This window comes from Lepisosteus oculatus, chromosome 1 (genome assembly GCF_040954835.1).
Source record: "Lepisosteus oculatus isolate fLepOcu1 chromosome 1, fLepOcu1.hap2, whole genome shotgun sequence".
Taxonomy (NCBI): domain Eukaryota; kingdom Metazoa; phylum Chordata; class Actinopteri; order Semionotiformes; family Lepisosteidae; genus Lepisosteus; species Lepisosteus oculatus.
In genome coordinates, this window is record NC_090696.1 from 40,718,985 (window position 1) to 40,735,489 (window position 16,505).

General features: G+C 38.5%; 2 protein-coding genes across 3 annotated transcripts in view; both read left to right on the forward strand.

Moving 5' to 3' along the window:
• htt (huntingtin) overlaps nucleotides 1-4,036 on the forward strand; it is a 92,420-nt gene extending 88,384 nt beyond the window's left edge. For both annotated transcript variants that reach the window (XM_069190079.1, XM_069190082.1), the window contains one exon: nucleotides 663-4,036. In XM_069190079.1, the coding sequence (XP_069046180.1) occupies nucleotides 663-876 (214 nt within the window). In that variant the 3' untranslated portion in view covers nucleotides 877-4,036. The remainder of the gene's footprint in view (nucleotides 1-662) is intronic.
• Nucleotides 4,037-7,048: 3,012 nt separating this feature from the next.
• Nucleotides 7,049-15,147, forward strand: msantd1 (Myb/SANT-like DNA-binding domain containing 1). Its single transcript, XM_069190085.1, has 3 exons — nucleotides 7,049-7,498; nucleotides 11,354-11,634; nucleotides 13,127-15,147. The coding sequence occupies exons 1-3, from the start codon at nucleotides 7,241-7,243 to the stop codon at nucleotides 13,395-13,397; spliced, it is 810 nt and encodes a 269-aa protein (XP_069046186.1). The 5' UTR covers nucleotides 7,049-7,240; the 3' UTR covers nucleotides 13,398-15,147.
• Nucleotides 15,148-16,505: the final 1,358 nt, after the last annotated feature.

The window sequence follows — 16,505 nt, forward strand, 5'->3', positions numbered from 1 at the left end:
CTCAGCAGGTGTGTACCAGGTGTGGTCAGTACCTGGATGGGAGAACACCTGAGAAAAAACTAAGGTTGCTGCTAAAGAGCTATTAGAGACCACTCTGTGGTCTGTGAGGGTCCTAATGCCCCAGTATAGTGACGGGGACACTATAAAAAACACTGTAAAAAAGGTGCCATTCTACAGATGAGATGTAAAACAGAGGCCCTGAGTGTGTTTCTTGAAAACATTAAGGGTATTAACCCCAGTGTCCTGACCAAATTCCCCATTGGCCTTTACCCATCATGGCCTTCTAATAATCCCCATCTATGAATTGGTTTCATCACTCTGCTCTCCTCCCCTCTGATAGCTGAAGTGTAGCTGAGGTCTGGCACCCTTTGGCTGCTGTTGCATCATCCAGGTTGGGCTGCATATTGGTGGTGGAAGGAAGTCCCTATAAAGTCCTTTAGAGTGGATTGTCCAGAAAAGCGCTCTATAAGTGTAAGGATATTATGATGATGATGATGTTTGGATTTAATTTTTTTTTCATCATCATGGTTTTGCATCCTAATTCCTGGCTACAGAATGGATCTAACATACTCCTTCTGCATTTTGTTGCTTAAATGGGTAGATTATGGCTTTTGTTTTAACTTCTTCATCGTCACACCCTTTCCTTAATCCACGTGTTTTAGCCTTCCTCACATAATCAGCAGAATGGGGAAGTCGGAGCTTGTGGATGTCAACCTGTTCTGCCTAGTGGCCATGGACTTCTACAGGCACCAGATTGATGAGGAGCTGGACCGGCGGGCTTTCCAGTCTGTCTTCGAGATTGTGGCCTGCCCGGGCAGCCCCTATCACCGACTGCTCACCTGTCTACAGAATGTCCACCAGGCCACCCCTTTCTGAGCACAGAACTCACTCCTGGCTCAGAGAAAGGGAATCCCTGAGCCTTTCTTGTAAGATAAGACTTGGAAGTCCCTGGCTGAATAGCCCTGTCAAAACCCCACTACCACCAGCCTCATCTCCAGAAAGGATTGCCTGTTAGAGGTTCAGAAATCTGGCACTGGTCATGTACAGTATGGTTCTCCTTGTACTTCCAGCTCCCAAGCCATTCTGTGCTTGGAAAACAGACCGAGTACTATTCTGTGTCTAAGAGTTCTTCCCGCACTTCAATGATTGAAAACATAAAATCCGAATAATCTCTTTGAAGGCCTTGTAGGGCAAAAACAAAAAACGTCATATACAGTACTTAAAAAAAAATGCAGTTCTTCAATTTTTGGGGTGTGATTTGGTACAGAGCATAAACCAGATTGCTTAATGTCAAGGTGCCCTACTGAGAAAGATTAGAAACCTGCTTAGTTATCGCCATAGATAGATTTGTTGTTTTTAATATATCTCGCCTTCAAAACGGAGAAAAATACAAGAGTGGGGATTAATGTTCCTTTCAAAGTCATACCGTATATACATAGCCATAGTACACTGCTTTTGTTTTAGAAGAGGGTGAGATTGTAAGGGAGGTCTATGCTGAAAAGAAGGTAATCAACCCAATTTTAGCATGTTGTAATAATCTCTTTCCCACTTTGCAACAACATGGTGTATATAGTGTCTGTGTGGGGGGGGAATTAAACACTTTCAATGGTGTATTTTTTTCTTTTTTTATTCTCAGGATGTAAAAGATGTGATAATACCAACTGGAAGTGTCTTTTAATGAAAACATTTCTATATCATGTAAAGTCTGTACAATTGTAAAACCTGTGGTGCATGGATCTGTGTTTCAGAAAACGATTTGACACAAAACCACTTCAGGCCACTGTTTTTGAATGTCTTTCCATCTTTCTGTTTGCACACGATGAATGAAAGGAGTCGGTGATATGTGTGTGTTGTGTGTTTTGTTTTCTTTTTACGTGCAGCGTTCTTCCGGACTAACTGGGTATAGGAGAACTCGATCAAGCATGAGCTCATGCGTGTCTTTCTTTATCTGTGGCAGTCATGTAATGCACGTTGTGCTGAACACAAGTCCCGTAACTTCATGTCATGACTGCTCACAGTGATACACCGTGACACAATTATGCCACCGACTCACCTGTTTAACCTTTCTAGGGCTGGTCTTCATCCACACCCAGTTTCACTATACCTGCAGTGACATCACTTAAAGCAGGTGAAACATGAAAGAGATGATAGTTTTTCTGGGCATCTGAAGATCATTAGAATCTAATGATCAGGAAAATGTAAAAAAACCCAAACTGGAACATGATTACTTCTCTTGGTTTGTGAACATATACAGTAAACATTTGTTTTAACAAAGATCTGACCACTTTGTCACAAACTGTGCCTGTTGTTATTATTGTACTGTTTACCAAAATATGTTCCAGTTAATCATTATATATGCATAAACATTGTGTTTTGAAAGGACATTGATTATACTAATATTTTCATATGCTGATCAGAGTTCTGCTGTATTTAGGTACTAAAACAATGTAGCTTGCCTTATATTGAAAGAACACAAGTCTTTATGTTCAGTCCTAATTTGGTGAAAGGGTAGTTTTAATCAGAGAATGGATTACTTTAATGTAAATAGGTATAATAGTTAAAGAATATATATATATAGGATACCTATTAGAAAAAGAAGCATGCTATATAATATTAACCCCGCTTTTGAATTACTGTAAAACACTAATTTTATATGTAGGAAAGGCTTTGTAAGAGAGATTTACTACTGAAGAGGACATTATTGAGGAGAAACGCTATCCAAAGGGAACTTATTTACTGTATAAAAAGCTTTGACAAATCGTAGTTGGTACATTATCCATGGTATGCTCAGAACAGTATTTCCTTTTAATACATTCAGCTTCATTCTTTGCAAAATCTTCATACGAGTGTTTAAAAGCTTTAAATCCAATTTACTTAGTTAAAAATAACTGCATTGTAATGTTCAAACATAGCAGTAGCATTATCAATATTGCATTATGTCTGTATTTATTGAAATTACAACAAAGGCAAATGGATCAAATTAGACAAAAGCATAATCAAAATTTTAAACGATCATAAAAATACGTGAAAAATATTCAGTAACATAGGTCACTCCAGTAAAATTTACTTTTTTTTGTAGTAATATGCTGTATTTGCACAGTAAACTGATCATTGGCTTGGCTTTTGAACAACTACATTGTACACGCAGATCAGGAAGCATTCTCTACAAATCTCACTCATGACCGAAGTATGAAAACGCCATTTTTGCTGAAGTGAAATATTTTGTTGAAGGAAAAAATAACATTGATCTTGTTGAGGTGAAAAGGGTTTAGTCCTTGATACCATGGAATCAAACAAGAAGCCAAATATAAAAATGACCTTCGGATTGCTGTGGTTGAAAAGAAAAACATGGCTGGTCTGGAGGGTAATTGCAGTTTAATGATGGATTGTACCACATAACATCATAGTTTTATTTTCATCATCTTTATCATCTCTTTCCCAGTACATGCCCATGTACATGCCCTGGTTTTTTGCGTTTAGATGCCCAACAGTAGGGGATACATTCAAGTTCTTCAGTTCAACATTTGATTGTTTTGACAAAGAACATTTCCCTGTTCTGAACTGTAAATAAACAACTTCGGAATTCCTGACTCCCTATCTAGTGCTGTAGTTTTGTTTTTTCAGTCGTTTCATGGTTATGCAAATAGGTTTCACGTAAAATGAAGAGTCTTTGATCAAACTTTGTAGGTGGGAAAGATGCGTTTCCACTATGCACTCTTTCTGGGGGTTTCTGGTAAGTTTCTGGGATTTGGCAAGATTGGGTTGTAGTTTGTGTGTGTGCTGATATCTTCTCTCTAATTATCAAGCAGCAAAACAAAGTCCCACATGAAGATGTTACTCGGGTGTCAGAACAGTTGCTCTGGAGTTTTCCCACATCACACAGCTGGCTGCCCCATCATTCCAGACTTTTTTTTCTGTATAAAGCTGTCATGAGAAAAGTCTGGAGCCTGTACTGGAATGTGTTAGGATTCACACTGCAATAAATGTATAATTTGGTTGTGTTGTGTTTATAAAGATTAAGTTGCTGGACTTAAAATAGTTTTAAAACGTCTCCTTTTTTCGACAATTGTAAATTTGGGGCATTTTCACTGAGAATTCTCAGCTGCACGACACTATAAAATGTACTAACAGTTCTTGAATTATTAAAATGTCAGAATTGATTCACGTTTAGTCCTTCTATGTTTTTTAATTGAACCGGAACGGAACAGCTCATTTTCTAAACAATTGGTCTACAGACGACCTTGTGGAATCTGTTTTTTTTTTTGTAATTTTATGCTAGTTGGGGGGTAATAGAAGAGCAAGGTAATTCAATTTTTTTCTTTTCCCTGCTCCCATACCTGTAAATCTCTCCAGAGTGATAACTCCTTCCCTCCCCTGCCACAAGAAGCCAAGAATCCCATGGGATAGCAGTATGAGGGGGAAATCCTACTGTATAGTCTATTGGAAGTTTCAGATCTATACTCCTGCAAGAAGTTCAAATCCCCCTTATATGAATAATTAAGGTATTATCTAAGATACTGTATCTGTTACTATTGCATTCCTTGAGTCTGTCTTTTCACTGTGAAAGTTAGAGGTAACCTCCAGCTATTTGAAGATTAAATCATTGATCACATCTTAAGAAAATGTAATAAAAGTTCACATTCACTTCTTGGTAATATAGAGCTACTTTGTTCTATCAGTCTGTTATATCGAGACATTTCTACATCTACGATATGGAAATACGTTGCATTATTATAACATGAGGAGCTACCTTGAACAAACGCTTCTTTTCATAATTTCACACCAAGGCAATTGAAGTTTGTTAATGTTTCTTAAAAAAAAAGATATTCACTGTAAAGCTACTTGGAAAACATTGCTGAATTTATTGCGAGAGTCATGAGTTGATTCATAGGCTAAAAAACTGTGTTTTTGGTAATGGACGTTCATGGATCCAAGAAGGATTAGTCAAACGCGTGTGACTCGTGTGTTTGTGTGTGTGTGCTGCTTTTGGAGGACGCCTTGTATAAAAGTTACGTTAAATGATTGCGACTTCAGATGTATTAAAAATCTCCTATGACAAGAGATGGTCTGTCACAGTGTCTGTTTACGCTGTGTTCCTGAGGAAAACTCCAAGCTGTTCTTCCTCCCCTGCAGTGATGTTTCTTGGCTGTGGTCACTGAGTTTGCACAACTGGGTGAAATCGCCCTGGCAAAAAACGACTGTACAACAGCTGAAACAAATGTCCTTAACTGATGAGATTATGGTAAGTAATGACTACACAGTGCTGGCTGAATCATCTCATTAGTTCTGTCTTCCACTGCAGGTTTCGTTGAAGACGATCTTTGGAATGTTTTTGCTGCGTGGATTTCAAATCACTAAATACCAAGTGGGCTTTCACAGTTCCTTCAGTCGTGCAGTCGAGGGTGTTGGAGCTTGTATTGTCCCTTTAGCAAAAGACTTCAAGCTCTTCCATAGCTCTGCCACAAGTGTCTGAAACAGAATCAAGTGGGTTCTGTGATGAAGGCCGCTCAGGAGGTCTTTTTGTTAACCAGGCATTGCAGGTATTAATCCTGCTTTCGAAATGTGTGCAGTGTAGTAGATACAGTACATGGCATTATAGGGATTCATTCACTCATGCATTGTGAGTGCTGGTGGAGAGCCCAAACTTGGTCAAAGTGTTGGCCCTGTGGAATGTCACTTCACAAAGAGGGACCGTGCAGTGTTGCAAGATATCAACATGAAAATACCACCACTGTGGATGAGTATTTGGAAATAACTGGGGATGTGAAAGTAAGAGAATGTGATGTCCCCGAGAGTGTGATGATTCTCATGCATTTTGTACAGTAAATGACATTCCAGAACCAATTTATCTGAAGTTTGGAATCAAACAAAAATACCATCACTGAAAAAGAGTATAAAATTATCTCGCAGGGGAAGATGAAAATCAAATTGTAAAATGAACATTTGTACATTGGATCTGTAAGGCATCCTCTCTGCAGACTCCTGGGCTTAGTCACTGCCAAGTTAGCTCTCCTGGGTTCTATAGACAGCAGCTGTCAGCTCTGAAAATCAGATTAGGCAGAACCTATTTATTAAATTTAAACTGATATAAAAGTATCAGTTTCAAGTAGTGTGAGGAGAGGTGGGTGTAAAGGGTTGCCTTATAACGTGTGTAAGATCTTCAGATCATTTTTGATTTTGTCAGACTGAGATTAGTATTGTACACACACAGCAATTTCTTCTTGAAACTTTTAATACAACTACTAGCATTTTTAGGATTGTGAGACACTAGTTTAAGCTGTATGTACATCTTCATAGTTTGAGTCGTCTTAATGCATCTTTTGATGCTTACAGGATTGCTCATAATCACTAGCCTAATATATCACTAGCAAAATATACTGCGGTTTCTTAAGATTGTATTAGAACACAATAATGAAAGGTGAAGTATAAACAAAAAATCGGACCATTTCTAATTTGGGTGTAATTGTGCCATTTTTTTCAAGTGATTTTAAATCCCTTTTACTTACTCTGCTGCACACTCCATCTGTCGATTAAACCCAGTTGTCGAATCCTCTCCTAACTTTGAGCGCTTCTCACAGCTCTTGTATTTTGGCAGTTTTTGCCTTTTAATGCTGCTTTTTTGTTTCTGTTAAAATCTGTCTTAGATTGATTTAATACAGTGCCATATATGTACATTTTTAACCTTTTAAAACGAGTGTAGCTTTATGTACAGAGAATTAATTCACATTTCTCAGTATGCAATTACCCTGATTTCCTTTGAATCCCCTACCCCCCCACTACCTTACTTAAAAGCTTTTAAATGTCATTAGGTGTTGGATGAATTCCCTGGATAAATGCATGTTGCCAAGGGAACAACATACACAGCTCTCTGTTCTCCAGTTAATAGCTTTAATCTTGATTTCCTGTCAACTCTGGCCTACTTTATTGGCTTTCAGCTAAAAGCTTTTTGTTACAGTGCTGAAGGGAGCTGGTAGACGGTTACCAAGGCAACTTGACATCACAGTGACGAACTTCCCCACTTAAAAGCTTTTAACCGGATCCCTGATTCACAGACCTAGGCCCCATTTCCAGGCCTCTTAACTGTAATCTCTGGGAAAGGCTGAGCTGCTGTTGTCATACAGCCCCTCTTAACTGAAAGGCCAACAAGCTTATAGTGCGTGCAGGTCTTTGAACAGAAAGGATTTCTTTTCTTTCTTTTTTGTTCACCAAACCTACATAAAAGATTTTGTTTTCTTTTAAAATGGCTGCAGAGGAGAACTACAATTACATAGCTTCACCTCAAAATGAAAAACACAGAAGGGCCAGAAACTGGACAGAAGCTGAAATGAAGGGTTTGGTGTATGTGTGGGAAGAATATGTCACAGAACTGAAAAAAGCTAAAAGGAATGCTAAAATATATGAAAAGATGGCTAAAAGATTTTTTGAACTTACTGGTGAACATCGTCACAGAGAAGAAATTAAGATGAAAATTACAAACATGACATTTCAGTACAGGCAAGTATAAACATTTATATCTCTTGCATGTTGTGAAGTGCTTAGTATACAAAGATGCTTAGTATCTGAAGATGCTGTTATGACTATGCTTCATATTCTGTAGGTTGATAAGTGAATATACATGCAAGACTTGGATGTTATCACAAAAAGTTTAGTTAACTCATTGTATGCTTAATATTTTCTGAAATATTAAGGTGATCTTTAAGGTTAAAACATTTTCACAACCTGGGAGTTTTGACAAGATACTTCTTTCAATATATGAATCTGCACCTCCTAGATAAATACAATTTCATTATGAATAGGCATATACTGTCCTGAAAGGGGAACTTAATGAAATCTTTTCTCAAGATTGTCATTTTTTTTACATCACAATCACAAACTATCTAATTATATACCTGCCCAATTTAAAGCGTACTGTACATTGTAGCAATCAATCAAGTCTTAGCTGACTTAGCAGACTTTAATGAAGTCTTCTCTGGGAGAATGGGGTCTTACAGTCTTCCAATATGCCCTCCTGTTCTTATATCACACTGCAAACTCTGCCATACTACAGATGTTAAACAGGTCAAGGAGTCACTGTATTTCTGCAAGCCAAGAAGACCGTGGACATCTAGTGACCACCCCATGTTCTTGGTCCTCTGTCAGTTTTGACTGTGGAAAACCAGTCCCCTTTGGCTGATATGGGGGACATGACCCATGCCCAAACCTGCCGTCTCAGTCAAAGTGACCTTTGAGAAACCTAAAGGAACAGAGAATGAGAAGCAAACCAGAGTGTGCAAGTGGAAAAGTCAGGGAAGTGTGTTTCAAACTGAAAACGGGAGGCACTTTTTTACGCAAAGTGTTGTGGGTGTCTGGAACAAGCTAACTAGCCATTCTATCAATGCTGAATCCCTGACGTCTTTTCAGAAAAGATAAATGAACAACTGACATGCAAACAAGCTGGAAGGTCCAGACAGTTTCCTCTCATTTGTAATCTTTGTTATGTTCAGTTTAAACATTTCTCTCCTCTATAGTACTCTTGTCTGGGAGTACCAAACATACAATTCTCTAAACTGCAAGTCTAACCTGGGAAAGTTATCAAATTATTCTTAAATTGTTAAAGAAAAGTTTCAGTTCGTTCACAAGATGCTGTATATCCACAGTTCACTGCTACACAACACAGAGAGGAAATATAGCTCAGGTTAGCAAACATACTATGTCTGTGGTTCATTTTCCTAACTGCTCAGCATCTGTAACCACTGGGCAAGGTCTGACGGCCGCCTCTGAATTCTCTCACTGACTGCTTAGTTTCAACAGGCATGACAATCTTACCTGGAGACAGACATCCTCGGCTCATCTAGTCCAAGTCGTTGCGGAACCTCAGTCCTTACGCCATTTTAATTACTTAGTCGCCTATAAATAATTTAAATAAAGTTGCTGTATGTTCACTGAACATAAGCCTTTTGAACACTCATGTGATTGAACATGGCCTTAGAAACATTCTTTCTTTCAGTTTTAAGTGCGCTTACATGTGTCCTCCCGTATTTTACTGTTCAATCTGAAAAAATCCTCTGGGTTGACTGTCAATGCCCTTGAGGACTTCAAACACTTGTATCGAGTACTCAAACAATATTCTCTCATTCAAGATTTAAAAGGTTCAGTTTCTGGCAGTGAAGGATCCTTAAACCCTGGAATGTATGGACCTGCTCTTCTCTGGTCTGATTCTAGAGCAATAATATCTCTTCTATGAAGTGGTGACTCAGTTTTCTAAATGAGGTCTTACTGTACTTGTCCATTATACAATTTCAATGTAATATTCCATGATTTCAATTTGGTGATTTTGACTATATATACAGTCTATATCCTAAAATAGCATTTTTCATATGTACATTTCTTTATCTCACTATTTTTCATTCTTTATTTAATTTTATGTTTTTGATACCTGCACATAAACCCTGTACTTGCCTGGTTTGGATGTTTGCCCAGTCTTGAAATTTAATTGAATTTGAATTTGCAATTTGAGAATTGATCTTCTAAAAGGAATTTTATTAAAAGGCTTCTGAAAATCTAAATACAGAGAATGTATGATATGTTGTGTAGTAACCCTTACTATTGTTGCTTGTTCAAAGCACTCTAACTGGTCGGTTAGGCAAAATCTGCTCTGGAAATCAGATTTCCATATCATTTAGTTCTCATAATTGTTTCCATAGACTTACAGTACCTGTAACAGACGTCAGACATATTGGTCTGTAAGTACTTGGGCCAATTTAGTCATCACAATTCTTTGGATAGGCACTACACTGGCAATCTCCATTCTTTTCCACCCCTGTCTTGAGCGATTGCTGTAAGAGTTGTGTCAGTGTTTAAGAATAACACCTCTTGTTTCCTTGAGTACAATTGGTTAGATGCCATCAGGCCCTAGGGGTTTATTAATCTTTAGTGCCTCTCGTTCTTGAAATGCAGTATTTCTGCCACTTCTGTGTGAATTCTGTTTAATACAGCACATTGACCTTCTGCTTCCTGAAGCATGGTGTTGAGTTCTTCCTTAGTGAAAAACATTTAGAAAAAAAAAACTAATATATCAGTCAATTTCCTTTCATTGTTTTGACATTTCCCATTATTGTCCTAAATGTATTTTACTTCACCCTTAGCTGTTCTTTTCCAATTGTAGTACTGAATTATAATTTATTTTAGGCTCCATAGCAACATTCCTTTCAAATTCTCTCTTGGTCTTTATCATTTCTTTTTTTTTACCTGTGCTTGATATTAGTCATACTCATTTTCTTTAACTGGATCCTTTTGCTTTTCAATCATGTTAGAAATGTCTTTCTTTACCCTTATATTTTTCCTGAGTGATTTGTTCAACCGTTAGCAATACTGCTTTGTTAGCTTTTTATTCCTCTGGGCAATCTTACAACAGTTTGTAAAAATCAATCTATTCAGGCCTATAGCCTCAGAAATATATATATATATTAAATATACTGTATAAGTAGTATATGAAGCCTTGAATTCCCAACTGAATTAAAAAAAAAACATGTATGCATTTCAGCCTGTCAGTCACTTTAACAAGTTTTCTTTTACAGTACAATAGGGAAATGACAAGTCCTGTATTGAGAACACTGCTATACTTAAGATATTTGTGTGTGCCAATGTATGCATCTCTATACGCTGGTCTTTGAAATTATTTGGATGCTTAGAAATGCTATATTTATATCTTGTATCTGAGGAAGAATAGGAATAAATGTTTTGTATTAAAAAGGAATTTACCTTATTTGGAAAAAAAGGTCCATAGAGCGTATCATCCTATGGATTGTTGCTGTAAGCCATTGTGTCCAAAATAACTTTCCTTCTTTTCAGGCACAGCTGTACATACTCTGGGCATTCAGTAGTATATTACCGTGTTCTTATCCCAAGAGGCAAACAGCCACCTCACTTGTAAAGTTTTGCATTTTATTCTATTGGAATTGTGCTTACAGAAGTCCTTACATTTGTCACCTCCTGTGTCCTACTGTACAGTATATAGTATATTCATATGGCTCCATGGGGTCAGTATGCTCCTATTCCCAAGATTATACAGAGCTTTCCAACTGTGAGCAACTTTATAGTCTAGTACAGCTTCACAAAGTACCTGAAGTAAAATGTCTTTAAAAAATCAGACCTGTTGTTTTTACATGTGCATGTGCGTTATTAGTGGCTGAGAAGATTTTTTGTCCAGAATTCTTGATATTGGAAAGTTCTTCATTATAGAATAGATGTGCCTCACTAAGGTCTGTGTCCTTGCATTATCTAATAGTCTATGTGCAATATATGCTTTCTGCCTCCATTGAATGTGAGTGTTGTACAGAATATTAAATATAATACCCTGCTCTTTGCCAGGAAGCTAAAATGCACAAGCAATGGAAACACAACAGCACCTGAATGGCCCTACTACAAGTCCATTGACAAAATACTTTCAAAAGCGCCAGAATCCAGCGGCTTGCACAAATACGATGTTTTGCAGTCAGGGCCTTCGACTTCTCAAACTGAGGCCTCCCCCTCCCTTCCCACACACTCTCCTTCGGCTTTCCTGCCGGAATACAACGGCTCTTCCGAGGAAAGAGAGAGGAATGAAGAAGCAGAGGCCTCGGACAGTTCCATCAGTTTTAAGTCTCTAGAGTCCAGGTAAGGAGGTCATATTTCAGGGGAAAAAAAAATAATTCTGTGTGCAATTTCAATATCTTTGTCAATGTTTTTTTTTTTGCTTAAGGCAGCAGGTTATTTAATTTGACGCGTCAACCTTTATAAGAATGATTTATACAGGATGTATTATTCAGTTTGTAAAGCTTAAATCCAATTGGAATTAAGTGGAATTAAACAAGGAAGAATGGTGGCATGGTGGTAAGTGGCTCTAACCACTTCATCTGATTTATGGTCATGGGGGAGCCGGAGCCTATCCCAGCAAGTAAAGGGCACAAGCCAGGAAACACTATTGCCATTGCCAGTCACACAGACACAAGCACAAACACACACAAGAGTCAGTTACACTACCAGTATTTCTTTGGACATAGGGAGGAAACCAAAACACCTAGAAAAAACCCACAAGAAAATAAGTATATAACACACAAACTCCACACAGAGAGCACACAAGGTCTGGAATTGAACCCAGGGCCCCAGGACTGCAAAGCCAGTCTCCAGTCTGCACACTGCACACTGTGCTAACTAGTTACTAGTAACCATTAGAATATTGATGAATGGATGTGCTGTATTTAACCTTCAAGGTCAAGACTATATCTTGACCCTTTACACTTACAAAAATGATCAAACCCGTCATTAGCTATTAAAACACAAGACTGACTTTTACTCTTTTATTATCAACAATTATAGCAGATACTCCTTTATTTTATTTTGATTTCTTTAACCACAGATTTGGACAGCTTCCTGTAGAAAATAACCTATCCAGAAGACACAAATATTTACTGTATTTTACCTATTATTTTGACTACACATTTTTAGGTGTTGGCATTGTGGTGGCTTGACTACAGTTCAAAGTGTAGTTTTGTTTTGTTTGAGTTATAATTATTGCATGTCATAGTGTTTTTTTCTGCCTAAGCTACACTTATTATCTCCCCTCTCATAAAAAAGAGTCATTCCTGTTCAACTAAGTTGAAAATGGGTATTACCTTTGATACAAAAAGTGCAAAGTATACAAGAATGGCAAGAAAATGGTCCAGTGTCCAGTGTCAACATTTTGAAACAAAAAATAAAATAAAACAGTCCTCTCTTAAAAAAAGGCCAATGCTGCGCACTCAGTAGCCTTGTACCAGAAAAAAATAGTTATCTTTCTTGTACCAGAAAAAAAATTTCAGTGGCCATAAACAAAAATGTCTATGAATGTTTCATTTTTGTCCTGACATACACTCCATGAAGAAAGTTCAGCTCCATAACAGAGAATCATTTAAATTATTGCTTTAGTACAACGCCATCAATCCACTATTAGGAAGCTCTTTATTGCTGCTAAGTGTTGCAGCATCCTGGAATCCTGGAGCACATTCTAGAAGCATCCTTGAAGAGCTGCCAGTTCGCCGCAGTGCCCACACTTCAGCAATATGGTTATGATTTAGGGACACCAGTTAGAATAATTCAAGTAAATAAAAAAACAAATCCTTCCTTTCAGATCTGAACCAGTACCTCTGAAGAGAAAGAAAGTGCTGAGGTCCACGCTGAAGAAGAAGAAGCTGAAGCTGATGGAAGCCATGCTGGGGGAGCAGAGGAAGATGAGTCGTGCGGTGGAGGAGACGTGCAGGGAGGTGCGCAGAGTCATGCACCAGCAGAACTTCCTCCAGGTGCAGAGCCTGCAGCTCCAGGAGCGAATGATGAACTTGCTGGAGAAGATGATCTCCCCTGCGGCAACACAGAACTGGCCCCATGCTGGGGTGAAAGACTAATGCTGGAAAAACACACAGCACGGAGACTTCTAATCCCTGTGGAGCTTTCTTAACTGCTAGGAGTCATCCCACCTAGCTGTCGGATTTGGCACAACAGCAAGCTTATGACTGGTGAAAGAACCCACAGTTCTGGCATACTAGAAATTCTCTTGTGATGTGAGATCTAACTGACTATCTCAATAAAAAAAACAGAGTTAATTTTTATTTAGAAATGATTGAGGTGTTTCTACATGTTTTTAATATATAACAAATTAAATACATTGTGGGAAACAAAGGCAACAGGTGAAAAAGACATTTTTAAGAATGCTAAATAGTAAAAAATGAGAGATGCCTTTCTGACCCATTAGTAGTTTATTGATCCCAGGATCTTATTAAGCTGTTTCTTGAAGGAAACCAAAGTAGCTGTTTCAGCCACATGGCTGGCTAGCTTGTTCCATACTCCCACAACATAAAGTAAAGTACTGCCTCCTATTCTGTTTTATTTTATACCACTATCTAAGAAGTTTATATATAAAAACACCACTTTCTGGAAACAACATTTAATGAAATTGCAGCATCATTCCTCACAGCATATCTTTAAGACCATAAAATGATTAATAGGACAGTGTTGTTTGATTTTAGACAATTTGAGTTACAAATTCTGGTTGACTTCTGTATTTTTTTTGCAGAGCACAGACCTGAATTCAGGTTGGTCTTTCAACTCTTGTCTCAATGTCTAACAATGTCACCGGTTGTCTCAACTATCGTACTGTATATGCACATCTGCTACCATGACTGAATTTGTACTAGCTCCAAGACTTTTTAACTGTTTCTCTTCAAACATAATTTTCAAAAATGCTCAGATCTTGTTTGTTAGCTTGTCACCATCTATAGTACTGTACATATTCTTCAGGTGTCACTCCACTCTCTCAAAAGCCTTTGTAGGGCAGCTATGTTCTGTATATTTATACATTCATTATCTTCTGTTTATGCACTAATAAGGAAAGTTAAGGAAACAATTTGTAGAAATCATTGTTTTATACAAGATTTGATTGGTCTGCCAACACAAAAATGCAATCCAGGTGTGTTTTGATGTGTTTTCCCGTAAGAGTTCCTTTCTCAACAGGTAGAGTTGTGCATGCTCTAGAAACTCTGGCACCAAGTTTGACACCATATCACTTTTTATTGTTGTTATGTGAGTAGTAACAATCTCCAGCAGCATATATATCCTAAATATTATCAGTCATGTTTGTACAGTGGTTAGAGCTGCTGAGTTGCAGTGCTGGTGCCCTGGGTTCAATTCTAGACCTGGGGTGCTTTCTGGGTAGCGTTTGTATGTTCTCCTCATGTTTATGTTGGTTTCCTCCAGGTTATCCGTTTTTTTTACCGGCATATGTAAAGACATACTGGTAGGTTAATTGATCATGGTGTGTATCTGTGCTTGTTTGTCTCCCCTGCAATTAACTGGTGTCACATCCAGGGTGTACCCTGCCTTGCGCCTGTTGCTTGCAGGGTCAGGCTCTGACTTCCTGTTGACCCAGCAGTCAGAATCAGTCAGAAAATGGATGGAAGGATGATTAGGCCCCAACTGCTCTCAACAGAACTAGAGTTGGTGTGACAATATGTAGAAACATGATAGGCAAGAAGAGGGAGGGAGTTTTTAGGAAAGAATTTTAAAAAGAATTAACACATCGTTTGTTGTATTTTCCTTTTGATGTTAAAAAAACATAGTTATTGGAGTTCTTCCAGTCTCAGTAAATATTTCAGTAAAAAGTGGAGTTGACATATATAATTATATCTGCATATAGATACATTCACTTCTAGAATAAACACAATACTTATTTGAACAACTATGCAGTTTTAATTTTAATGCCAATTAACCCATGGGGAGACGGATTGCCAATAAAGGCATATACTGTACAGTACCATGTTGTTGATGCAGTTTAGCACTGCTTGACATACCTAGTCCCTACTTACTGGCCACTCTGGAGCCTTGTCTGCTTAGAACCAACTCTAACTTTGATCAAGATCTGAACTAGGCATAGGGATTGTCACGATTGTATTCCCTCCTCTTAAGGGTGCTCCTGCTCTTTCACATTTTTTATGATTTCATGCACCTCCCTCCAATCCTGCCCCTCTTTAATTAAGCCACTACTTTTGCTACTCTGGGCACTGCATTGATTATTTCCCGTCCCTGTACCGGATCCTGTTCCGCTTTTTAACCTCGTCTTGTTTGTCTCTGCTGGATCACCATGTTTGGACTTTTGGACTTCGCCCCGGATTTCCCCCCTGGACTCCTTGGACTTGTTCACCTTGGTCACGCTCCCCGAGCACCAGTTCACCATCGTCACACCCCCCTGTCTGTCTACCCCTCCTGATCCTCGTCTCCCCCCTCTTGTCCTTTTTCCACTTACTTCCGGATTATACCATCTGCATAGGGTCCAGACCTGTCCATCGTTACAGAGACATACTGTAATGTCTGACAGCAGTGCGCTGGTCTTGATATTTCTAGAGAACAAGATTCTGATAAGGAGAAATGGAACAATCATGGTTTACACAATTATATCAACGTATCACTGTCTGTAACTCCATTACAACATCCTTGTGTGGCATTTTAGCAGGCAACTGGCTGTACTCAGTGTCCCAAACGATAGTAAGACTCAACCCAGTGCTAGGTCTTGCCCAGCAGTTTCTTTGTTCGAAAGGAGTATCATCCAAATGCCCCCTTTATTTAATTCTTGCATTTGGCTATCAGCTCTTCCCACAGAGAAGTGTTCCAAGGAGATTTTGTAACATTTTCTAACCTCTTACTCCAATGTATGGTTGGAGCTTATCCCATCAAGCAATGGGTGCAAGGCGGGGTACACTGGATGGGATGCCAGTCCATCGCAGGGTAGATATACAGGCACCAGGCACAGACACAGAAACACACACACTCACACCAGGGCCAATTTTCCTCAAAGTCAATTAACCTACAAGTTTGTCTTTGGACTGTGGTAGGAAACTGCAGCTGCTGGCGATAAACCAAGTTAACATGGGGAGAACCTGCACTCTCTATGTATTCTACTCTGCAGAGATGCAGCAGTGACTTGTAAAACATACGTGCACTGTACACGAGAAAGGACATTG

Bases quoted from the DNA above. Each gene is read 5' to 3' on its own strand.
- msantd1 (XM_069190085.1), top strand. From the start codon at position 7,241: ATGGCTGCAGAGGAGAACTACAATTACATAGCTTCACCTCAAAATGAA. The intron at 7,499-11,353 runs GTATAAACATTT...TTTGCCAGGAAG, and splicing joins TGACATTTCAGTACAGGCAA to CTAAAATGCACAAGCAATGG. The intron at 11,635-13,126 runs GTAAGGAGGTCA...CCTTCCTTTCAG, and splicing joins TTTAAGTCTCTAGAGTCCAG to ATCTGAACCAGTACCTCTGA.